This window comes from Chlorocebus sabaeus, chromosome 20 (genome assembly GCF_047675955.1).
Source record: "Chlorocebus sabaeus isolate Y175 chromosome 20, mChlSab1.0.hap1, whole genome shotgun sequence".
Lineage (NCBI taxonomy): Eukaryota > Metazoa > Chordata > Mammalia > Primates > Cercopithecidae > Chlorocebus > Chlorocebus sabaeus.
The window spans coordinates 111,129,679-111,155,520 of record NC_132923.1 but is presented as its reverse complement, the minus strand read 5'-3'; the positions used below and the strand labels follow the sequence as shown (position 1 = coordinate 111,155,520).

The window sequence follows — 25,842 nt, the reverse complement described above, 5'->3', positions numbered from 1 at the left end:
CGGACATACAGAGCAGAAAAATAAGACACTGGAGACTCCAAAAGGTGGGCGGGTAGAAGAGGGGCGAGGGCTGAAAAATTACCTACTGGGTACAATGTTCACTATTCAGGTGATGGGTACACTAAAAACCCAGACTTCACCACGTGCAATATAGCCATGTAAGAAAATTGCACTTGTACCCCCTACATTTATACAAATAAAAAAAAGACTGTGAGGGGGAGGGACTGGCAAGGGTGGCAGTGAGGAGACCAGTTAGGAAACCACTCACTAATTTGGATGAGAGATGATTTGGACAGGATGGTAGCTGTGGGGTGGTGACAAGTGATTTGATTCCATGTATATTTTGAAGGTACAGCCAATAGGATTGCTTGAGGGACTGGGTGGGCGGCATGAGAGAAAAGACAAGAGACAAGGATGAAGACTTAGGCCTGAGTAGAAGGATGGAGCTACTATTAACGAAGAAGGGAAAGAGTGCAGTTGAAATTGGTTTTTTTTTGTTACTTCTATTAGATGACTAAGTAGAGATGGGGAGCAGTGGCAGAGGGAGTACCCAGCATGGAGGTGGCATGGAAAGCCATGAGAAGAGGTCCAGGCACTGGGCCCTGCAAGCAGCACAGCTGATGGAAAAGATCCAAACATGGAGATAGGAGAAAGTCCACAGTGTGGATCTCCGAAGTGAAGATGGAGTTTTCCCAGAGGAGGGGGCCATCAACTGCATCAGAAGCTGCAGAGAGTTCCAGAAGATGGGGAATGAGAACTATTGGAGCTAGCGTTGTGAAGGTCATTGGGGACTCTGACAATAGCGGTTTTGATGGAGCACTGTGATGCAAGCCTGGAGTGGGTTAAGAGGGAATGGGAAGAGTGGAATTAGAAAAAGCAAAGGCAGACGTTCTTTTGAGTTTTGCTGTGATGGGGAACAGGGAGATGGGTGGCAAGTGCAGGGGATACTGAGGTCAAGAGAAAATTATTTTTTTCTGTGAGAAACTTCAGCATGAAATGAACCACGAGACAGGGAAAAATTGATGATCTAAAGTAAAGAGGGGCTGGGCATGGTGGCTCATGCCTATAATCCCAGCACTTTGGGTGGCCGAGGTGGGTGGATGACTTGAGGTCAGTAGTTGGAGTCCAGGCTGGCCAACATGGCAAAACTCCATCTCTACTAAAAATGCAAAAACTAGCTGGGCATGGTGGCAGGTGACTGTAATCCTAGCTACTCGGGAGGTTGAGGCAGGAGAATCGCTTGAACCTGGGAGCAGAGGTTGCAGTGTGCTGAGATGGCGGCTACTGCCTTCCAGCCTGGGTGACAGAGTGAAACTCTGTCCCAGATAAATAAATAAATAAAATAAAGAGGGAAGAATCACTGGCGCAATCATGTTGAGCAGACAGAAGAGGATGGAATCTCGTGTTGGGGGGTTGGCCTTCATTAGGCAACTGAGGTGGGAACTCTAGAAACTGAAGGGAAAGCTGATTATACACAGGAAGGTGGGGAGAGGTGGTGTTGGGAGTCTGAGGAAGTGCTGGGTGCTTCCATTTTCTCGGTGGAGTGGGAGGCAAAGTTAACTGAGAGACAGGATAAGGGAAGAGGTGTGAGAGGTTTGAGGAGAAAGAAGGTGTGAAATAGTCTTCCAGGAGAGTGGGAGAGGAGAGTAGGTGCAGACAGGAGCTGCACGGAGTTAATACGAAGGAAGCACCAGTCCTCATATCCCCAGAGCAGCCAAACAAGTGCTCTCAGAAGGATTTTTTTCAGAGTGAGAGGTTCAGCTGAGCCACTTACAGCCTATTTTAGTTTCCCCTGTGACAATGTACTGTGTGGCTACTAAAAGCTTTTCTCTCTTTGTAAAGCTAATTAGCCCAAGCCCAGACCCTTGGCCTTTTTCTTTTCTTTTGAGACAGAGTTTCACTGTGTTACCCAGGGTGAAGTACAGTGGCACAATCACAGTTTACTGCAGCTTCAATCTCCTAGGCTCAAGCAATCCTCCTGCCTCAGCCTCCTAAAATGCTGGGATTATAGACATGAGCCACTGTGCCCGACTTTTTCAGACTGCCTTATCTCTTATCACCCAGATTAGTGTAAGAACCTCCTACCTAAAAGCTCCCTGCCTCTCACCTTGCCCCATCCTCCACAACGCACCAGACTGCGAGCACAAGTCTAATCACGATATTCACCTGCTTAAAACCCACCAGGGGCTCCTGACGGCCTGTGGAATAACATTCAAACTCACTTCAGCAAATCCATGGGCGTCTTCGTCTGGCTTCTGCCCACTTCTTTATCTTTGTCTTTCAACAATTCACTCTCCTGAGCTCCAGATACACTAAGCACAGTTTCCCAATCCTGACCAGGCCCACTCAAGCATTTGTGCCTTCTGTCCAGAAGACCCTCGCCCTTGCCTGCCTGTGAACCCTCTGCTAAGATTAAAGGCAAGCATTGTGTTGTCAAGGAAGCCTCCTTTCCTAGCTGTTCTTCCACTCCTGTCAAAGTTAGGCGACTGTCCTCCGTGTGGACAGTCTAAAGACTGAGTGCCTACTGTGGCCATGGAACTTATCACTCAGAGTCACCGCCGGCATAGTGAAGTGACTAAGGGCATGGGCCTTGGAACTGGCCAGTTTAGGTTACATATTGGCTTTGTCACTTGATAACCAGATAAGCTTGAAGAAATTATTTAATTTCCTATGCTTCGGTATCCTCCCCTGTAAAATGGAGTAAAAAATAAAGGTATCTTCTGGAAAGGGCTGTCTCTAGAATTACCACGATAAAGTAGGAGCAGAAGGCCTGGCATAAAGTAAGTCCTCAACAATCTTCCTTCAGTCTAAGTGCCTCCTACCCCATTTCCATGTCTGCTGGTCTCTAACAGTGAGTATCTTAGCTCAACAGGTATTGCTTTTAAAGGGAGCACAATCGTGCCATGGTGGGCTTCCTATCATCTTTCATCTTAAGCTTTTATAATGACATGGTGCCTATGAAGAGACAGGGGAAGAGGGCTGAGGACCAGGCAGTCAGGCACCATCAAAGTCTTGAGACATGGGTCCATTCCCTACCCATGTCCTTGAGACATGGGTCTTTATCACCTACTTGCCAGGTGATAAGAATGATGCCCTAAATCTCTTATTGACCCTAAGGTCTCCAAACACAGAATGGAATCAAGGCTCATGATGTGCAAGATGAAACGAACAGGCAGAAATAGAAAAATGAAAATTTACTTCCAAAAAGTCAATAAATGCATAAGACAGATGTGTTTTCAATGCAAACTCAATCCAGGCTAAGTTTGTTGTGCACTTGTGAGGAATGTGAATGCACTCAGGTCATCCAACTAAAAGCCTAGTGTCCAGAGCACAGAGGCGGCCAGGCGCGATGGCTCACACCTGTAATCCCAGCACTTTGGGAGGCCGAGGCAGGTGGATCACTGGAGGTCAGGAGTTCAAAACCAGTCTGGCCAACATGGCAAAACTCTGCCTCTACTAAAAATACAGAAAGTAGCTGGGTGTGGTGGTACATGCCTGTAGTCCCAGCTACTTGGGAGGCTGAGGCAGGAGAATTGCCGGAGAAGCGCTTGAAGCCAGGAGGTTGAGATTGCAGTGAGCTGAGATTGCACCACTGCACTCCAGCCTGAGCAACAGAGTGAGACTCCATTTCAAACAAAACAAAACAGAGCACAGAAGTGACTGTCCAGGACAGCACCGGTCAGACCCCATCTAACACATTATAGTCAAGTCAGGGCACCACAGTTTATCTATTTATTTTATTTTGTGGAGATGGTATCACTCTATTGCCCAGGCTGGAGTGCAATGGCACGATCTTGGCTCACTGCAGTCTTGACCTCCCAGGCTCAAGTGATCCTTCCACCCCAGCCTCCCGAGTAGCTGGGACTATAGGCACATGCCACCACACCTGGCTAATTTTATTTATTTTTTTGTTGAGATGGGGTCTCACTATGTTGCCCAGGCTGGTCTCAAACCCGTGGCCTCAAGTGATCCTCCCATCTCAGCCTCCCAAAGTAGCTGGGATTACAGATGTGAGCTAACACGCCCAGCCAGGGCACCACACTTCAGAAGGAGCACCAAAAAACAGTGACTCCAAAGGAAGGGGATAACAAATAGCAACACGGGGAACTGAGCAGGGAAAGGTGGAGGTACCACGAACATTTAGCTTAATAAACAGAACACTCAGAGAGGACCAGCATAGGTGACTTCAAATACCTAGGGAACTGCCAGGTGCCATCTGAGGCTTCTCTGGGTAGCTCTTGAGGGGTTAATCTGGGCAAGTAGAGGGGGGTTACAAAGTGGGAGATCTTGCTCTTAGGTTAAAGGCAAACCTTCGAAATTCAGGCAAGCCTGGTTCCTTTCTCGTGGAAACTGCCCTGCACACAGCACCTGTTAAGGGATCAGAAAGGGACCTCTGATGCAGAGAGCGTTGGAGCCTCGCTGGGACAGGGCTACAGTGTGTTCTGGCAGGCAAAGAGGAGCTGATACAATCAAATTGCCTCTCTTGAGAATCTATTCAAAGAAATAAAAAAAAAAAAAAACTGCGGCAGTGAGCAGTGGGAGCTGAAGATGAAAAGATGCCACAAGCTAGAGGGAACGCACTCTAAGTGGTTCAAGCTATGAGGAAGTAGAAACGGAATAAACAGCTGCTATCAGTGAGAAAAACCACAGAGCAGAAAAAAAATGCATAATGGAACAAAGAAAAAGAGATATTATGAGAGGAAAACACAGAGAGACTGACCCCATGAGACAGACGGAAAGAAAAGTCAGTCCTGCTAGCCACCCTGATTTCTATAACTGTGCTCCCACCCAGTCCAGGTGCAGTCTCATAAACAAACTCCCCTTTTTTTCTCAAGCTGAGTTTGTGAGCCTCTAGTCTTTGTAACCAATAAAGCTTAGTAAGAGGATGCTTCCTCTGGGTGGAAGCTGGACCACGGACCTCTGCAGGTCTGGCCCTTTAGCTGCTCTGTGACTGATGACATTATTCATAGTCCTTCCATGCTTTGTTTCTTTAAAACACTTCCATAAATTTAGCCCGTCATCCTCATAAGCTCCCCTACAATGCAGATAAGGTGGGTAATAATGAGTCCAGGTAAGGAGAGAGGTGGTGGAGTACAGAGAGGTGAATACTCCATTTACAGGGAGGAAACCAAGGTTCAGAGAGGTTAAATGACTAGGCCAAAGTCATTCTGCAAGCAAGATAGTCAGAATCTCCAAACTTTCAGTTAAGTGTTTTTTCTTATTTATTTGTTTATTTATTTATTTATTTAGAGACAGGGTCTTGCTCTGTTGCTCAGGCTGGAGTTCAGTGGTGTGATCAGGGCTCACTGCAGCCTAGACCTCCTGGGCTTAACCAATCTTCCCACCATAGCCTCTCGAGTAGCTGGGACTATAGGTGTGTGCCACCACACCCAGCTAATTTGTTTGTTTGTTTGTTGGTAAAGATAGAGTCTCACTATGTTCCTTAGAATGATCTCGAACTCCTGGCCCCAAGCCATCCTCCCACCTCAACCCCCAAAAGTGCTAGGCATGAGCCACTGCAACTGGCCTTGTTTTTTCTGTAATTCTATGTAACTCTCTCCTTCACTCAGGTTTTCCACTTGCCATAAATCTCCTTCCCAGATCCCAGACATGTCAGAGGTTTCACTCTGCTGCAAGGAAATCTAAGGGACCCCACAGTTGCCCCAAAAGCCCCAGTTTTCTCCTTACCGAGGTGCTTCTGCAGGAAGGCCAACATGGCCCGCACCATAACCTCCTGCCCTTCATAGGGGTCCAGGCTCCCACGGGTTTGAGTGGAGAAGAATTTACCAATCAAGTTGCCAGTCACAAAAGCAAAGTCAGTTTGACTCCGATGAACAGAACCACTAGGGGAAAAGAAAAACAACTGGCAGGGGTCTGGCAGCGAGGGCATACAGATGTGTGTTAGGCACCTACTACGTGCAAGGTGCTTTTCATGCATTATCACACTTTATTTTCACAGCAACCTTGTAAGGGAAGTATATTCCCCCTTGACAGAATCCAAGGAAAGAAACGATCTGCTTAGGGTCAGGTCATACAAGTAGTTGGAGGTGGAGTTAGTATTTGAAGCCAGATGTGCCTGGCTTCAAAGGTAGCTTGACCCCTAGATTACAATGCCTGGCAGTGCAGGGAAAAGGCTGAGCTAGCGGGAGCGGAGACAGAAGCAAGGAGGTGGGGTCTGTGGCACGTGGCGTCTCTATGTTACTATAATCTATTAGCTGTGGCTTTTGCCCGGTGAATTTCAAACCATTCACAAAACAAATTAAGTTATTCTTCAGAACTGTACCACAGAGTGAAGAAGGAAAAGGAATTACTTGCCTTTATTTAAACAATCAGAAAAGTAAGAGTAAGTGCTTTGTAAAAGGGGGTTCCTGGGTTAGAACTTAAGTCCTTTGGCACTAAATACATTTAATTTGCAGGTAAAATCCTTACTAGGTTAATTTTGGGCTAAATTATTCATAACTGAATTCACTAGTAAATTCAGTGAGAGAAAGAGAATTTAAATGCTAAAGTATTTGATATCACAGGAAAATTGACTTTAAGAAATGCATTAGTTAAGGCACACAAAAAGGTATATAGAATAATACATGGGATACTTGAGTATCCAGCACTCGGTTGAATAAATGATACCTTGCCAGGTGTTAAGTCCCCTGAGTGACCCCTTCCCAACTGGCCTCACCTCCCTTCCCTCCTGGTCACAATTATCCTGAATCTGACCTGGGGAAGCATTCAGGCAGTGTCCACTGCCATGAAACCTAACTGAAGGAGGAGGGGTGGCCCTAGGAAAGAGGGCCGGGACCAAGATGAGCAAGGGAAGAAGTCACCGGCCATGCTGCCGGCCCCAGTGCTCAAGGGCTCTAGATTTGGCATTTCAACTACCCAGTGACTCCAAAGGTCCATGGCATGCAGTCACTTGTCATTCTGCTGAAACAGGAACCAGATGGATCCCTGAATCCTGTGTGCTGCTGGGCTCGACTGCAGGGCAGGAGCAGTCCGTGAGATCTCAGCCCGACATCTGTGGCTCAGTATCACCTCCCACATGTGGAACATTTCTTAAAGTCACTAAAAATGTTTTTTCCCCTGTGAAAAATGGCTCCCAAAAGGAAACCACCTGATAGTGCTGATGATGGAAGTGAAGAAAATGTGGCTTCTCTTGACCAGAATATAGATGGTTTATGGAAGACAACATATGTTAACAGTGATCTGTGATTCTGGTATTCATGAAGGTCTCTAGAAATGTGTCTGGTGAATATCAAAGGTCTATATATTCACACTCTTCCAATGATCCAATAAAATTCCCAAATGAGGCTAGCAATCTCTGGAACTTACCCAAACCCACACCACTTCCTTTCCAACACGCAATCCCATAATGCCCTTTTTCAGAAAGCACTAGGTAAATCCTGTCATAAAGTCAGATAAACTATGGAATAAGTCACTGTAGATGGAGCTTAGTGGAGAAGAAGGACAGACAGAAAATTCTAAATTCTTTGCAATTCAGGAAGTATTCAGGTATCCTACTAATAGGTAGAAAGTTCTGGGTAATCCAGAAGTTAAGGGCGCCACAGCGAATGGCAAATGGAGAGGGCACTGGGATCACGACCTTGTGGTTTACTCACAGAACGGTTATGATCCTAGACTGTTCATGCTGGGCACATATCTTCTTCATCAAATTGACACTCTCCATTGTCTGGAATTTCTCAGTATTGATAAAGAACACAGGGCCTCGGGCCTTGGGGTAAAAGTCACGTTCCAGAGGAAACATCCAAGCATCCAGAGCCACTGCACACCTGGAACAGGACCAGACATTTGGAGTTGCCATGCAGAATCCCAGGCAAGAATAGTTAGGGTGGTGGAGGGAAGGGCAGAGTTCCTCCCTCTGGTGGGGTAAAGGCTCAGAAAGCCAGGAAGGGGGTACCAGGGCCCATGGCCTTCAGTTAGGATCTTAGATAGGGATCACTTTTACTTTTCACCAAAGATCCTTCTAGATTTCTTTTTTTTTTTGAGATGGAGTCTCGCTCATCGCCCAGGCTGGACTGCAGTGGCGAGATCTCGGCTCACTGCAAGCTCCGCCTCCCGGGGTTCACGCCATTATCCTGCCTCAGCCTCCCGAGTAGCTGGGACTACAGGTGCCTACCACCACGCCAGGCTAATTTTTTGTATTTTTATAGAGATGGGGTTTCACTGTGTTAGCCACGATGGTCTCGATCTCCTGGCCTTGTGATCCGCCCGCCTTGGCCTCCCAAAGTGCTGGGATTACAGGCGTGAGCCACCGCACCCAGCCCTTCTAGATTTCAAACTCCCTGAGAACAAGGATCAGATCTCCCTCTTCTCCAGGATCTACTCTCAGGTGACTGACCTGAGTTCCATAGAATGGCACTTCATTCATTTAATTATTCATTCATTCAATATTCATTGAGTGTCTACTATGTGCTTTGGATATAGACATAAATGAGTGTTCTTGCTCTGAAGGAGTTCCCAGTCCAGCAGGGAAGATAGAACAGACAAGGTGGCAAAACAATATAGCTTAGTGTCCCGATTGCACAAGGTTCTATGTGAGGTCAAGAAAAGCCTCCTTGGTGCCAACAGCAAAACCATGTCACCAAGGGCAATATTATGGCCTTAAGATTCAGCCATTTCCCTCCTCAGACCCATGGAATGCTCCTCTATTCTTCTCCATTTCAACAAAGGACAATCATCTTCCACTCAAATAATAGATACACAAATGAAAAACCTTGGGCTGGGCATGATGGCTTATCCCGGTAATCCCAGCACTTTGGGAGGCTGAGGCAGGAGGATCACTTGAGCCCATGAGTTTAAGACTAGCCTGGGCAACAGAGCAAGACACCATCTCTTAAAAGAAAAATTAAAAAATTAGCAGGGCATGGTAGCATGTACCTGTAGTCCCAGCTATTTGAGAGGCTGAGGCAGGAGAATCACTTGAGCCTAGGAAGTTGAGGCTGCAGGGAGCTGACTGTACCACTGCACTCCAGCATAGGGCAACAGAGCAAGACCGTATCTCAAAGGGAAAAAAATAAAACTAAAAACCTGGATTTCCTCTCTTTCCTTCACCTCTCACATGACCAAGTCCTGAAAACTCTAAAACATATCCTGACTCCACTCACTTCTCTCCATCCCACTATCTCAATCCTGATGTAAATTTATCATCTCTCACGTTGATTCTGAAACAGCATCTCTCTAACGAGCCTCTAGGCTTTCAGTCTTGTCCTGCTACAATTCATTCTTCACACAGTAGCCAGAAGGATCTTTTAAAATGTAAGACTGATGTTTCTCTGTTGAAAATCTTCAACAGTTTCCCATCATACTTAGAATAAAATCTGCACCTCCTTACCCTGGTCAAACGACCCCGTGATCTGGCCCTTGCTTCTCTTTCTGATCACAGCCTAAATTGCCTCCCCCTCACTCACTACGCTCCTCCCACCCTAACACAAAAAGCTTCTTTCCACCGCAGGGCCTTTGCATTAGCTATTCCTGCTGGCTGGAAAGATCTTCCTCTAGATCTTCACACAGCTGGCTTCTTTGCCTTTCCAGTCTTGGTTTCACCTTCTCAGAGACATATCAGCCTGTTTTCTTTTATCTGTTTTTTTTGAGACAGGGTCTTGCTCTACTGCCCAGGCTGAAAGTGGTGCGGTCAGAGCTCACTGTAACCTCGAACTCCTGGGCTCAAGTGATCCCCCTGCCTCAGCCTTCAAAGTAGCTGGAACTACAGGCATGCACTATAATACTTGGCTAAGTTTTGTTTTTTCCTTTTTTAAATTTTTTGGAGAGACGGGGTCTTGTGATGTTTCTTAGGCTGATCACAAACTCTTGGCTTCAAGCAATCCTCCTGCCTCAGCCTCCCAAAGATCTGGGGTTACAGGAGTGAGCCATCATGCTCAGCCTTATTTTTCTTCATTGTACTTTGGTCATGGGGATTTTATTATCTGTTGGCTTTTTCATTACTCTGTCTCCTCCCACAATAATATAATCCCATGAAATCAGAGATCTTGTTTTCTTGTTTAACCACTGAATCCTCAGTCCCTAAACAGTGCCAAGAATATAGTACTTGTGTAACAAATACTTGCTAAATGAATAAATGGTGTATGGAGCTAAGCACAGCAACACTACTAGGAAACTCACCGAAATTGGATCTCCTTAGCCAAAGCCAGAATAGCAGTGGCCCCTCCAAACGAATGTCCCATCACAGCCACACGGCTCATGTCAATGTTGCCCTGAGGAAAGCGGAGAACTTAGCCAAGTCAGAAACTCAGGACTGCTTCTTTAGGAATTCATCAGGAACAAGAGGAAGAAATGTGATGCAATGAGGCCAAAGGCACAATACAGCAAGTGAGTCCACCAACACCACACTATCAAGAATCTCTTGCCTATGGAAGGGGCAACAGTCAAGCAATCCTTAGACTGAACAGCCTTGTGTAGGCAGGAATTGTGAAAACCATACTTTTCATGTTTACTTTTGTAATCTCACCACCTAACAATAGTGGACCAGGGTAGACATTCAAATATCTATGAATAGGCCAGGTACGGTGGCTCATGCCTATAATCCCAACACTTTGGGAGGCCAAGGCGGGCGGATTGCTTGAGCTTAGGAGTTTGAGACCAGCCAGGGCTCAAACATGGCAAAACCTTGTCTCTACAAAAAAGTACAAAAATTATCTGGGCATGGTGGTATACACGTATGGTCCCAGCTACTCAGGAGGCTGAAGTGAGAGGACTGCTTGAGCTCAGGAGGTTGAGGCTGCAGTGAGCCATGATTGCACCACTGCATTCCAGCCTGGGTTACAGAGTGAGACCCTGTCTCAAAAAAAAAAAAAAAAAAAAAAAAAAAAAAAAAAATCTATGAAGACATGAATGGCTCGAAATGGTCAGATTCCACATTGACCCATCGGTTTATGAGCACGTTCAGAATAAGAGCCTCCTCCATCCTCCAGAATTTCCACCTTATAAATTGGTCCAAGGGTCCATGACACATAGACTGAACTGAGGGTGAAACAGGGACGCTCCTGCTGCCCGTCCATTGTGCTCTGGAGCAAAGACTGCTTGTGCAGAAGCCAGGGCAGGTTCTCCTTCCTCTCTGGATATCTGTCGTGATTTTTATCCAAAGTCAAGGGAAGAGTGAGTCTGTGCACGCTAACATGCTCCGCACATATCTATTTCTGGTCATCCCCAGAAGCCTTAAGGGTATGGTTATATAAAAAGCCACTGCAGCTGCTCGCTAAGGGGCTCAGGAGGCCTCTCCAGGCTCTACGGCCCAGGCCCTGCTCTGAACTTTTGCTCTGCTCTCCCCAGTGTCTATTCCAAGGCTTTGTACCTAAATCCTCCCCCTTCACTCAGTACCCTCAGATCAGCATCTTGGTTGGATGGCCTCTTCAGCATTTAAAAAAACCTCTAAAATCAGAGGTATACAAAGAAGTCTCCTACTTACCCTGTTTTTTTCTACATGGTTGCCCGCCACCTACCTCCAAACAGGTAACAGTTTCTTATGTGTCCCTGAGGAGATTGCTTATATTCATAGGTCAACTTGAATATACACTTTCCCTCTTTTCATACACGCGGCGGTGTATCTTTTTGTACATAACAACATTAGTACATAAAGAGTTTCCACATCCTTTTTCACAGCGACTTGGCCATGGGACAGACAGCTAGCCGATCACCAAATCTTTTCCTCTTGTTCCTGGTCTCATAGCTAAACTATTTCCCAGCAGTTAGACAAGGACTTGTGATTGCTCTAGCCAACAGAATGTGAGCAAAAGTGCTATCTCTACTTCTAGACCTGGTCCATAAATTGTCTCATACAAACCTCTATGCCCTTTCCCATTCTGTTGGCTTAATGCAAACAACAAATTTGGGATTCACAAATTTTGTGAGAGGGTAGAGCCATAAGAAATTATAAAAGGAGCAGGGATCCCTGAGTTGCCTCTTATACAGGAACACCCATATTGAACTTTATGTAGGAGAGAAATACATTTCTACTGTGTTAAGCCACTGAAATGTGGGGTTTACACACTCTAGCAATTAGCATTAACCAAGTAAACACATCCACTGTCCCATAATTAAACCAGTTCCCTCACTGGTGAACGTTTAGATTACTATCAAACTTTTGCCATAACAAACAACACTGGAATGAATAACACTGTCCATCTATTATGCTGCATGTGTGCAGGTATTTATTTGTAGGATAAATTCCCCAAACTGGAAATTACTGGGTCAAAGACACATATGCATTTGTACTGCTGATGATATCAATTGCCAAATGCTCTCCATGGGACGATTTGTGTTCTCACCAGCAATGTAGGAGAATATCTACTTGCCCACAACTTTGTTAACAGAGTGAGTAATCAATTTTTGGATCTTACTCAATTTGATAGATGAAAATGTACTTAGCTTTTTTTTCATGCTGTATTTCCCCCAGAAGGCTACCCTCTTAACTGATCTAACTGGACTGTAGCCTGCCATTTTCCAATTTTTTTTTTTTTTTTTTTTTTTGAGATAGAGTCTCACTTTGTCACCCAGGCTGCAGTGCAGTGGCACGATCTTGGCTCACTGCAACCTCCACCTCCTAGGCTCAAGGTCAAGCAATTCTCGTGCTTCAGCTTCCTGAGTAGCTGGAACTATAGGCATACGTCACCACGCCCAACTAAATTTTTTTTTTTTTTTTTTGAGATGGAGTTTTGCTCTTGTTGCTCAGACTAAGTGCAATGGCGTGGTCTCAGCTCATTGCAATCTCCACCTCCCAGGTACAAGCAATTCTCCTGCCTCCGCCTCCTGAGTAGCTGGGATCACAGGTGCCTGCCACTGCGCCCAGCTAAATTTTTGGAATTTTTAGTAGAGATGGGGTTTCACCACATTGGCCAGGCTGGTCTCGAACTCCTGACCTCAGGCGGTCAGACTGCCTCAGCCTCCCAAAGTGCTGGGATTATAGGCATGAGCCACCACGCCTGGCCTGAATTTTGTATTTTTAGTAGAGATGGGGTTTCGCCATGTTGACCAGGCTGGTATTGAACTCCTGGGCTCAAGTGATCCACCCAACTCAGCCTCCCAAACTGTTGGGATTACAGGCGTGAGCCTGGCTTCCCAGTGCCTTTCTCAGGCTCACAGGCATGCAGGCCCGGACCTCAGTGTCCAGGGCACCTCTGACTCTCATGCAGGTTGATGACATGAACACTGTAGTTGGTAAAGCACTCTAGATTCCAAGGTCTGTCTTACCTACTGGGCATGCAGGTAGATTGTTTCTTCCTGGAGGATATTACCAAAACCTTTAAAATATACATTCTGAAGAAGCTTTGGGGCACACAGCATAGGCTGTAGAATCAAAAAGCCCCAATTTCATGTTTGACTCTACCACTTACTTAGCTGGGTACTCTTGGGTTCTTAGCCTTTTTGATCCTTGGTTTCTTTCTAGGTAAAGAGGCACGAATGCTTACTGCATAAGTTTGTGGGAGGAGCTCTTAAAATAGCAAGTCTCATAAAGCAGTAATTGTAAATATATAAGTATTTTTTTTTTTGAGACAGTCGCACTCTGTCATCAGGTTGGAGTGCAATGGTGCAATCTCAGCTCGCTGCAACCTCCGACTCATGGGTTCAAGTGATTCTCCTGCCTCAGCCTCCTGAGTAGCCAGGACTATATGCCCAGCTAATTTTTGTATTTTTAGTAGAGACGGGGTTTCACCATGTTGGCCAGGATGGTCTCAATCTCTTGACCTTGTGATCTGCCCACCTCGGCCTCCCAAAATGCTGGGGTTACAGGTGTGAGCCACCGCACCTGGCTGTATTTTATATATATATATACACACACACACACACACCATTCTTATTCACACAATACAATATGACATGGCTATTAAAAATCATGCAGTTGGGTGCAGTGGCTCACACCTGTAATCCCAACACTTTGTGAGGCCGAGGCAGGTGGATTGCCTGGGCCCAGGAGTTTGAGACCAGCCTGGGAAACATGGTGAAACCCCATCTCTACAAAATACAAAAAATTAGCTGGGCGTGGTGGCGGGCACCTGCAGTCCCAGCTACTTGGGAGACTGCGATAGCTACAGTGAGTGGTGATCACACCACTGTACTCCAGCCTCGGTGACAGAGTGAGGCCCTGTCTCAAAAAAAAAAAAAAAAATCAAAATAAATAATAAAAGTCAAGCTATACAGGAGGATTGCTTAAGCCTAAGAGTTTGAGTCCAGCCTGGGCAGATAGCAAGATCCTGTCTCTAAAAATTTTTTTTTAAATCATGCCATAGAAAAATATTAATTGGCATAAGAAGATACTCATACTGTCTTGATAAATGAAAATAAGGCCACAAAACAGCTTGTATTAAATGATAACATAATTGTGTAAAAAATATATATACACATATTAATACATGTAAAAATAACTGGAAGGAAAAATATCAAAATATTGAAAAAGGTTTTTCATTTTTCTTCATGCTTTTGTGAAATTTCTTGGTTCTCTGAATAGAGCCTGAATGACTTTTGAAATTATGGACAAAAAAAGATTGGGTGGGGGGGGTCATAAAGAATGTATCTTCATAAGCACCAAATTTCATGGCCAGGATGGTTTTATACCCTCCTGGGAGGGTTCTTGGGATTTCCTCAAAGGAAGGACTGAGCCTACAGTGGACACAGGATGTTTGCTGCACAGTAGCCTGAATCTTCTCCCCACCATCCATCTGGCCTTGTGGGCATTCAATTACCTGACCCAGAAGTGGGAATGTAACCTAGGCAGGCCAATCGGAATACCCTCTCCCTCTGACATAGGGACTGGCCCAGAGGGGCATAAGACCCACATAGGGTCACAGCTTTCCCAGATTAGTGGAAACTAAGACAGTCTCTTTTCTTTTTAAACCTGGAGCTGAGGCCGGGTGTAGTGGCTCACGCCTGTAATCCCAGCACTTTGGGAGGTCGAGATGGGCAGATCACCTGAGGTCAGGAGTTCGAAACCAGCCTGGCCAACATGGTGAAACTCTGTCTCTAGTAAAAACACAAAAATTATCCAGGCGTAGTGGCAGGCGCCTGTAATCCCAGTGACTAGGGAGGCTGAGGCAAGAGAATCGCTTGAACTCAGGAGGCGGAGTTTGCAGTAAGCCAAGATTGCGCCATTGCACTCCAGCCTGGGGACAAGAGCGAGACTTTGTCTCAAAAAAAAAAAGCAAAAAATCTGGAGCTGTAAGTTGATGTGCAGGCTTGAACTGCTAGCGACCACCTTTCTTGCCTAAAGGAGAGAGTCTGGTGAGAAAACCACATACACACAGAGAAACCGAGCCAGGAGAGGGGAGAGAAGAGTGCCAGGGCTTTGATGATAATGTCTGAGACCCTAGGTCTAACTACACTGGCCTAAAGTTGGCCTTTGGTCTTCTTGGTAGTTATATGAGCCAATCAATTCTCTTTTGGTTTATACCAGTTAGTTAGGTTTCTGTTACTTGTAACCGAGAAAGCCCTGAATACTGGGCTCTAGGTCATATCAATTGCTTTCATACCTTCAAAGTCATCAGATCCAAGCCACCAGGCAAGATGTTGAAGACAGTCTGCCCAGCAGTGACCTCCTGCAGGATCTTCAATACCCGCAAACACTCGCTTACCCGTTGATGCACCTGCAACAAAGACAGTCCCAGTGGGACTGGAACACTCCGCAACTGTCCAGCGAGAATCTCCCTCACATATAGAGCCAAGGAAGAATGCACAGATAGTCCACCCACCCATGCCTCACCAAGCATCTTGGGCGCCACATCCTGAGAAAGGCTCAGCTACCTTGTAGTTCACATAAGCACTGCTCAACAGCATAACAGACTCAGCCCTGTTGTTTGGACTCTACCTACCTAACCACAGGGCTGTCAGAAGGATCCAACGAGATGATGTACATGAAAGCATTTTAAAAACAAAAGGAATTAAGAGTGCTGTTATTAGCAATCCAGTACTGGATTCCACTGACCATTTACATCAGACATCTATTGTTTTTGTCTCCCAAGCACTTACCCTGCTTCCTTCTCCTGTTAACCCTGCCTTTTGAGGATGGCCTTCCCACCCCCAATCAAACAATGCATTTCTGGTGGGAACTTCCCATTTTGTTACTTCTCCCCAGGCCTGGAATCCCTCTCCAGGATTTTTCAAACTGCAGTTTGGCACCAGGGTAGGGGACTGAGGGATCAACTCAAACACAGTCCTATTCTCATAGGTGACAAAGCTGAACACACACAAGGTCAGAGCTGTCAAGAGCTATGGTTCTGATTGGGTGCCATGGCTCACACCTATAACTCCAGCACTTTGGGCGGCCACAGTGGGAGGAGAGCTTGAGCTCAGGAGTTTGAGACCAGCCTGGGAAACATAGCAAGACCCCATCTCTACTAAAAAAAAAAATTGTGTGGTGGTGTGTACCTGTAGTCTTAGCTACTCGGGAGGCTGAGGTGGGAGGGTCACTTGAGCCTAGGAGATTGACGTTGCTATTGAGCCATGGTGGTGCCACTGCACTCTAGCCTGGGTGATAGAGTAAGACTCTGTCTCAAAAAAATAAAAATTAAAACAAAGTAGCTGGGCATAGTGGTGCATGCCTGTAGTCCCAGCTACTCAAGATGCTGAGGTAGGAAGATCTCTTGAGCCCAGAAGATTGAGACTGCAGTGAGCCGTGATCATGCCACTGCACTCCAATCTGGGTGACAAAGCAAGACCCCGTCTCAGAAAAAAAAAAAACTTATGGTTCTAACTTCGGAAAGTAGGCCAGTTTGAAGATGAGACCCATCAACCAAGAGAGAGACAGAAATGAGGATGGAGAACAAATCCTGACGGCATTCGAGTCTGGTTCCAATTGTCCTGCTCTTCCTCATATAAGTCTACTTATATGAGCCCATCATTCCGTTTTTTTGCCTAAGTAAACCTAAGTTGGGTTTCTGTCACAGCAATTGCAAGAGTCCTGATTAAAATCCTATGTATTTCCACTGATGTGGCAAACTCAGACCCACTATGACTGACATTTCAAAAGAGAGTTAACTGAAAGTCTTGCTATCAAATATAGTAGGGAGAGGACAGACTCATTAACTCTCCTTCCCCAACTGGCACAAACTTACCTGGGGATTCCGAACATGAAATTCCTTCTCCCCTTCCTCAACTCGACGGAAAGGGATCCATTCCTCCTCCAGCGATTCATTGGCGGGCTGGTTCTCTTCTGGGGCCTGCTTGCAGAAATAGGTGGTTGCCGCTGACCGGTCCCTGAAATACACACATCATCAGAGAGAAACCAGAAACATTCTTGAGCTTATTTTTCCCCTTTACCAAAGCCTCCCTTTCATCCAGAAGGCTCTAGATCACCCTTTGGCTAGTAGGGAAGGAGATATGGGGCATGCATAGGAAAGTGGAAAAAATATGGATTTTAGAGATAGACCTGGGTTTGAATTCCAACTCAGCTGTGTCACTTTTGGCAAATTATTTAACATCTTTAAACCTTGGTTTTCTCTTCTTTAAAAGGGGTATAATGCTGGCTTGCATGGTTGTCGAAAGGGTTAGAAATAGTACATTGAGGCCGGGCGCGGTGGCTCAAGCCTGTAATCCCAGCACTTTGGGAGGCCGAGACGGGCGGATCACGAGGTCAGGAGATCAAGACCATCCTGGCTAACACGGTGAAACCCCGTCTCTACTAAAAATACAAAAAACTAGCCGGGCGAGGTGGCGGGCGCCTGTAGTCCCAGCTACTCCGGAGGCTGAGGCAGGAGAATGGCGTAAACCCGGGAGGCGGAGCTTGCAGTGAGCTGAGACCCGGCCACTGCAGTCCAGCCCGGGATACAGAGCAAGACTCCGTCTCAAAAAAAAAAAAAAAAAAAAAAAAAAAAAAATAGTACATTGATAGCGGACTAGCCTCTATCCTAGCTCACTGCAGGCACTCAATCCATGACGACTCATCCCTCACCTGTGCTCTGGCACAGCAACCACAAAGCCACGTGAGGCCAGCTCCATGCAGAAGGCTGAATACAAAGTCCTGGAGATTCAGAAAGGAACAAGGAAAAAGGATCAAAAGAACAGCCGAGTCTTCACCCTTATTCCAACCATGCTCTGCTAGCAGCCATCTTGTGGAACTACCATATCAACCTTAACTGTTTACCTCTGGCTTCCTTTCACTTGAGAAATAAACATTACCATATTTAAGTCATTATTACTTGGGAGTTTTCTGTTAAATACAACTTGCCCAATTTCTAATTGATACAGGGAGATCAGGTTCTTAAGTTCCTTTTCACCTTCTCTCACTTTTCCAGGGAAGGCAATGAACTGGACTTCAGAGCCAGAGAGATTTCTTCTTTTCTTTTCTTTTTTTTTTTTTTTGAGACAGTCTCCCTCTGTTGCCCAGGCTGGAGTACAATGGGACTCTCGGCTCACTGCAACCTCCACCTCCCGGAATCAAGTGATTCTCCTGCCTCAGCCTCCTGAGTAGCTGGGATTACAGGCGAGTGCCACCACGCCCAGCTAATTTTTTTTTTTTTTTTTTTTTTTTGTATTTTTAGTAGAGATGGGGTTTCACCATGTTGGTCAGACTGGTCTCAAACTCCTGACCTCGTGATCTGCCCACCTCGGCCTCCCAAAATGCTGGGATTACAGGCATGAGCCATGGTGCCCAGCCAGCCAGAGAGATTTCTGATCCTTTCCCAGTTCAAACTGTCACCTTGGGCAAGTCTGCCTTTCAGAGCCTTTCAGTTTGCCCAGTTGAAAAATAGGCATCCCTGCCTGTGCACCTCACAGGGCTATGTGGGAATCAAATGAGACAATGGCACACTGAGAATGGTTAGGTATTTAACCACATATATTCCTCCCTAGGATTGGAAACCATAGGTCCATGACCCATGGGCAGGATTTCAGAGCCTGAATTAACCACAGATGCAATGAGAGGAAACAATGTTCCTTATCCTCCCTTTCTTTTTCCTTGGAATTTCACTCTGGTTAATGATAGTATTTATAACTGACTCGCCCAGGTCTAACGAAGTGTGAAGTCTCAATACAGATTCTTAGACCAAAAGGACCACCTCCAAAGTGCTCACCTGCTCTCTCCTGTTGGCCTAGGAGAAAAAGGTTTCTTTGCTTCTTTTCCCTGCGAGACTATAATCTTCCTGAAGGTAGGAACTCTCTCATCTTCACTACTGAATGCCCAGCCCTGGCACACAGCACGTACTCAATTTATTGAACAAGAAAGCAGCATCAAAAACCACCTACTTGCCTTTCTAACCTCATCTCCATGTTTACTCTCCACTTTTAGCCATGGGCTACAGTTACGGGAGTCTTTGTTCCTGCTCCTCTAGCAGATGCAATTTCCTCGATTTGTTAATCTTGGTATGTCCCACCTTCCTCTCATGCCAACGGGCTGGCACAGAGCAGGTGCTCCACAGATGTCTGCTGAATGAATGAGAACCTAGCACAGTATAGCCCTTGTATTCATTCAATAAATACTTATGGGTAAACAATTACTTTCCAGGCACTGTCCTAGAAGCCGGAGCAATAGAGGATAGAAATGGTCTCTGCCTTCAGAGGGCTTACAATCTAGTGAAGAAGACAGGCATTAAAGAATAATCACACAAGTAATTAATTCATTACACAAGCAATTATGTTAAATGCTGAGAAGTATAGATTGTCTTATGAAAGCACATTCTGGAAAAATTAACCTAATATAATATAGGTGTCAGGATGGGTGTTCCTAGGACAATGACATCCAAACTAAGATCTTAAAGGTAATCTGGAATTAGCAGAAAAAGACGGAAAGGGGGAAGAGGAAGAGAAGAGCAGAACAGTGAACAGTCCAGGCAAAGAGATCAGCCACAAAGCACAGCACAGATGAAGACATCGAGGCAGGAAATAATGCAGTGCCTTTCAGTAAGTGAAAGAAGGCCATTTTGTCTGGAGAGCTACAGTGGGACAAATAGCAAGGAACAGGCCTGGAAACTTTGTCTTGGACCTACATCGAGGTAAGACCATGAAAAGAACTGAATTAAGTTCAAAGAGCTATTAATTTTTTTTTTTTTTTTGAGATGGAGTTTTGATCTTGTTGCCCAGGCTGGAGTGCAATGGCACGATCTCAGCTCACTGCAACCTCCACCTCCCAAGTTCAAGCAATTCTCCTGCCTCAGCCTCCCAAGTAGCTGGGATTACAGGTGTGTGCCACCACACCCGGTTAATTTTTTGTATTTTTAGTAGAGACAGGGTTTCTCCATGTTGGTCAGGCTAGTCTCGAACTCCCAACCTCAGGTGATCCACCCGCCTTGGCCTCCAAAGTGCTGGGATTACAGGCATGAGCCACCATGCCCAGCCAAAAACTTTTAAGTGGGAAGACACATTCATTCATTCACTCAACAAGTATTTATTGAGTACCTATTATATGTTGGGCACTGCTTTGAGTGCTAGAATGACAAGATCATATTTCGTTTTAAAATAGATCTCCCTGCCAGGCGCAGTGGCTCAAGCCTGTAATCCCAGCACTTTGGGAGGCTGAGGCAGGCGGATCACGAGGTCGGGAGATCGAAACCATCCTAGCTAATACGGTGAAACCCCGTCTCCACTAAAAATACAAAAAACTAGCTGGGCATGGTGGCAGGCGCCTGTAGTCCCAGCTACTCGGGAGGTTGAGGCAGGAGAATGGCATGAACCTGGGAGGTGGAGCTTGCAGTGAGCTGAGATCACCCCACTGCACTCCAGCCTGGGCGACAGAGCGAGACTCCGTCTCAAAAAAAAAAAAAAAGATCTCCCTGCTGGGTGTGGTGGCTCATGCCTTTAATCCTAGTACTTTGGGAGGCTGAGGCAGATGGATTGCCTGAGGTCAGGAGTTTAAGACCAGTCTGGCTAACATGGTGAAGCCCCGTCTCTACAAAAATTAGCCAGGCATGGTGGTGGGTGCCTGTAATCCCAGTTACTCGGAAGCTGGAGCAGGAGAATCGCTTGAACCCAGAAGGCTGAGGTTGCAGTGAGCAGAGATCATGCCACTGCATGACTGGGCGTGAACAATGGCTCAAGCAATGCTCCTACCTCAGCAACTGAGGTGACTGAGCGAGACTCCGTCTCAGAAAAAAAAAAAAAAAAAAGGATCTCTGTGGCTACAGTGTGGACAATGGTTTGGGGGCTAGGAGGCAAAAACAGATGCCTTTGAGATGTGCAACATTCTGGGACCTAAACTAGACATATATGTTGATGGATGAACAGACAGAGAGAAAATTCAAAAGCTTAAATAGGAACACATGTACTACAGTTATTAAGCTATATAACATACCAAGGTGCAGAAATCAGAATTCATGGGAAGAATTCTAAATGAATAATGAAACTTAGGCCAAAGTTTCCCCAGGGCTAGTAAAAGAGATCCTACAGTTCACCACCATCATATCCCTCCACGTAGAGAAAGTGAGAGGAGAACCGACAAAGATGGGAGCCTAGTAGGTGTCAATCGAACTGAATCCTCACAAACTGCCCTGTGGGAGCGGCATTCGTCTTTGACAGATGAAAGAATCTAAGTTCAGAGAATTATACAACCTTCCCAGGCTCACATAGCGCACAAGGGATATGGCTGAGATTTGCAAGTTAGGCTGCTGGCTCCACAAGTGCAGGGAGCAAGTCTGTCTTATTCGCTACTACGCCAGTGCCACACACAGAGTGGACTCTCATGTTAAATAAATTACTCTTGGTGGGGCACGATGGCTCACGCCTATAATCTCAGCACTTTTGGGAGGCTGGGGCGGGAGGATGACTTGAGCTCAGGAATTCGAGATCAGCATGGGCAACACAGTGAGACCTCGTCTCTGCAAAAAAAAAAAAAAATTAAAAATAGCCAGGCATGGTGGTACATGCCAGCTACTTGGTGGCTGAGGCAGGAGCATTGCTTGAGCCCAGGAGGTTGAGGCTGCAGCGAGCTGTGATCACGCCACTACACTCCAGCCTGGGCAACAGAGTGAGACTCTGTCTGAAAAAATAAAAATAAAATAAATAAAAGATGCTCTGATCACAAAGCTCATGCTCCTTCTAGCATTTCTGGGCTATTACATAGGCGGAAAGCTAAAAGTGTATATTTATATAAATACTGGACCATGAGAAGTGAAGCATATGAAGGCTGCCGAAAGGCTCCACAAGGTGAAAAGGACTTGAAAAAGGCCTTCCGGAGAAGGTGAACCCAATGCTATGGGACAAAGCAGATGGGAGAGAAGACAGCTAGCAGATGGAAATGTCTTTTTTTTTGTCCTTTGAAAATAAGCTAAGACTCAGCAGCTGTCACCAGGCAAGGAGTATGGCACGGTCTGGGGAAAAGAAGTTCTTACCTGAAGGCTCCTAGGCCATGGGAGAAGATGATCAAGGGGTATCCAGAGTCCTTTGTCTTAAAGGGGCCATTCCAGCTAACAGGCAGGCGACAAGATCCTAGCAGAGACATGGGCTATAGCATATCTGGCTGCCCCAAAGCTGTTATCCCAAGGGCAACCTGAGTATAGGTATGGGTGGGAACATGTGTTTCTCCCCTCTGGACAATCACCATTGGCCCCTGAGCAGCTCAGGGCAGTCAATCACCTATTTTTTCTCCCTTTATTCCATAGGAAGAGTGAACACAATAGAAAATGGGAAACTAAGCCAGGCTCGGTGGCTCATGCCTATATTCCCAGCACTTTGGGAGGCCAAGGTGGGTGGATCACAAGGGCAAGAGATCGAGACCAGCCTGGCCAAGCGAAATCCTGTCTCTACTAAAAATACAAAAATTAGCTGGGCGTGGTGGCGTGCTCCTATAATCCCAGCTACTTGGGAGGCTGAGGCAGGAGAATCACTTGAACCTGGGAGGTGGAGGTTGCAGTGAGCTGAGATCGTGCCATTGCACTCCAGCCTGGGTGACAAAAGCAAGATTCAATCTCACAAAAAAAAAGAAAGAAAGAAAGAAAGAAAATGGGAAGCTAAGTCCAAAGTGGCAGTACTGAATTCTGGGGTAAATTGCTGAGATGCCAAGGCACTGGGTGGAATTCCTAGGTGTGGGGCCTTTGGGGGTAGTGGATGACTCAATGTTACCCTACTCAGAAGAGGGGTGACTGGAGGGAAAACTGCAGGAGACTGTATGCTCCTTGATAGTTAAGAACCTTTCTTTGATACACACAATAGCTGGCACAGAGTAGGAATTGATACATGCTGAATAAATGAGGAATCGGTGCCATTTATGGAACACATTCTATGTCCCAAGCACTGCACTAGAGGCTTTACGTACATCCCATACTACAAACCCCCAAAGGCAGGTATTTAGACAGGTTCAGTAACTTGCCCAAACCCCATGGCTAGTAAATTGTAAAGTCTGGATTTGAATCCAGGAAAGTCTAACTCAATCACCAAAGCTCTTTCATATGTAATTCTCTCCCAATTCTCCACACCACACTGGCTAATGGATGCCCCTTACAAAAGGCTGGACACTGTAGGCTATAAGGTACTGTGTCCACCTGGGGATCTCCCAGGAACAAAACCAGGCAACTGGGAAAGCATGCAGAGGTCAGGCCAGCCCTTACCCACAGCCAGGTTGAACAGCAAGCCCCCCCAGCGCTTATTGAACTGCAGGTACTCGGCCAGGCCAGTGCAGTACTCATAGCGGGGAATCCACAGGGGCTGCTCCATGGTCTCCTCGGCCTTTTGGCAGGGGTAGAAGAGTCGAAAGAAGCTCCCCTGTAGGAAAGAAGAGAGCAGCTGCTCGGAGCAAGGAGTCCAGGCTAGATTTCCCAACAGCCACACTCAGCAGGTGTTTGGGGCACCAGCAAAACAGGGAACCTTAAGTTTCAATTAGCATACCTGAATTTTACATTCAGAAATCTGGAAAGAAGCAATTTGATTTTTAGAATACATGTAAAGCTTACGTTATTTCAAATAGCCAACTGTATTTTGAATTACACTGTGGGAGAGGGCACCAAAAATATTTGAGTGTTTGGGACAATGAAAAATTTAAGTCTGGCACTGAGCCTAAGCCTGGAGGAGCCCCAGGAGTTAGAGATTAGTTCTTGTGCTGAACAGGGTGGCCTTGGTAGCTCATCCAGGCCACTCTGCTAGGAGGGCCCTTGGGAAGCGACAGCACACTCATTTTACATGGGAGTAGGTGAGGGGTTACTAGGAAGTGTATGCCTCTCAAGGGAGACAGGAAGTCCAAGGGCTAGCAGAGAAAGACCTAGGAACTAAGTCAGGCACAGTGGCTCACGCCTGTAATCCCAGCACTTTGGGAAGCCGAGGTAGGAGGGTCGCTTGAGGCCAGGAGTTAGACATCAGCCTGGGCAACATAGCAAGACCTCGTCTCTACTATATATACATATATATAAGTTAATTAATTAAAAAGTCCTAGGACCTGATAGAGGACCAGTCCAGAAGTCAAAGCGGGAGAGGAAAACAGATAAAGGCAGGAGAGAAAAAAGGAAGCTGTCCCCCTACCCAGGTCAGGGAGTCCAAGGCCAAAGGCACACGCCCATGGCTCTTTCTCTCATACACTCGGATTCTGATATGATTAAAACCCTTCCAAGATCAGGCATCTGCCCTCAAGAAAGGTGAGAGGATCTGCGAGCTTCCTCTAAAGCTAGAGTCCCCCCTTTCCTCTAGGTGGAAAATGAACACATTATCTCTGTCTATTGGGATGTTTCTAATGTTTGGAAAGGGGAAGAAAAGGCTCAGGGAAGACAGAGCTGGGGGCTTGATAACCAAATCCAGACCCGCTCTGATTCAGCTTCCCCACCGTGGGAGTGCAGGATCAGACTTGTGATCAGTAAGTCATGGTGCCGGCAGAAGCAGTGCAAACGGAAGGGAGCTGGGGACACTTACCTGGAGATTCTGACCCTCCATCACATCCCCACAGCCTACGAGGTGGGGTCCTGTGACAGGTGGAAAGCCCACAGACTGGCTGACCCCCATTTCATCACCAGGTGAATCAAATGACTTGCCGGAGCTGAACTTGCTGGCTGGATGGGGGAACATAGAACAGCCGCTTGCTGGCTTCCTCTTGGCTTCCTGCTGCTGATATGTGTTATCTGCTACCCTGTCCGCCCCTCCTTAGCACCTCATCCTCCCTGCCGTCACTCACTGAATCTTGCACCTACTACTTTGCTACATTGCCTTTGCCAAGATTGGGGGTTGTTTTTTATTTATTTTGCTAGGGTGATGAGATGGCTGTGAAGAGGAAAGAGAGCCATCCATACTCCTCACAGCCCATTAACAAATGTTTATCCAGCAGCTACTATGTGCGCAGCACAGCAGTAACTGCTGCAGAGACTGTCACACAGACCTTGCTCTCCTGAGGCTAATAGTAACCACTAAGATCCATTATTTACAGTTAGCACTGTACTGACCTCTTTATAGACATTATAAACATTACATCATTTCATTGTCTCAACAACTCTCTGAGGTAGGTACTTTTTTTTTTTTTTTTGAGACAGAGTCTCGCTCTGTTGCTAGGCTGGAGGGCAGTGGCATGATCTCAGCTTGCTGCAACCTCCGACTCCCTGGTTCAAGTGATTCTCTTGCCTCAGTCTCCTGAGTAGCTGGGATTACAGGCATGTGCCACCACGCCCAGCTAATTTTCTTTTTTATTTTTAGTAGAGACGGGGTTTCGGCATGTTGGCCAGGATAGTCTCAATCTCCTGACCTCATGATCTACCCACCTCGGCCTCCCAAAGTGCTGGGGTTACAGGCGTGAGTCACTGCGCCCGGCCTGAAGTAGGTACTATTAGGACCCTGTTTTGGCCGGGCATGGTGGCTTACGCCTGTAATCCCAGCACTTTGGGAGGCTGAGGTGGGCAGATCACCTGAGGTCAGGAGTTCAAGACCAACCTGGCCAACATGGTGAAACCCCATCTCTACTAAAAATACAAAAATTAGCCGGGTGCA

General features: G+C 46.3%; 1 protein-coding gene across 11 annotated transcripts in view; it reads right to left on the bottom strand.

Annotated features, from left to right (window-relative positions):
• PAFAH2 (platelet activating factor acetylhydrolase 2) overlaps positions 1 to 25,842 on the bottom strand; it is a 63,399-nt gene that overhangs the window by 28,412 nt on the left and 9,145 nt on the right. For 10 of the 11 annotated variants that reach the window (XR_012089747.1, XM_073007680.1, XM_007979948.3 and 7 more), the window contains 9 exons: positions 24,781 to 24,917; positions 23,493 to 23,646; positions 22,278 to 22,374; positions 17,909 to 17,977; positions 17,073 to 17,214; positions 15,492 to 15,605; positions 10,135 to 10,226; positions 7,614 to 7,784; positions 5,689 to 5,843 (listed from right to left, as the gene is read on the bottom strand). Coding sequence is in view for 10 of the 11 variants with exons in the window: in XM_073007677.1 (XP_072863778.1) it covers positions 5,689 to 5,843; positions 7,614 to 7,784; positions 10,135 to 10,226; positions 15,492 to 15,605; positions 17,073 to 17,214; positions 17,909 to 17,977; positions 22,278 to 22,374; positions 23,493 to 23,646; positions 24,781 to 24,917 (1,131 nt within the window). In the remaining variant the exon portion in view is untranslated. The remainder of the gene's footprint in view (positions 1 to 5,688; positions 5,844 to 7,613; positions 7,785 to 10,134; positions 10,227 to 15,491; positions 15,606 to 17,072; positions 17,215 to 17,908; positions 17,978 to 22,277; positions 22,375 to 23,492; positions 23,647 to 24,780; positions 24,918 to 25,842) is intronic. The other variant, XM_073007681.1, reaches the window with a different exon arrangement.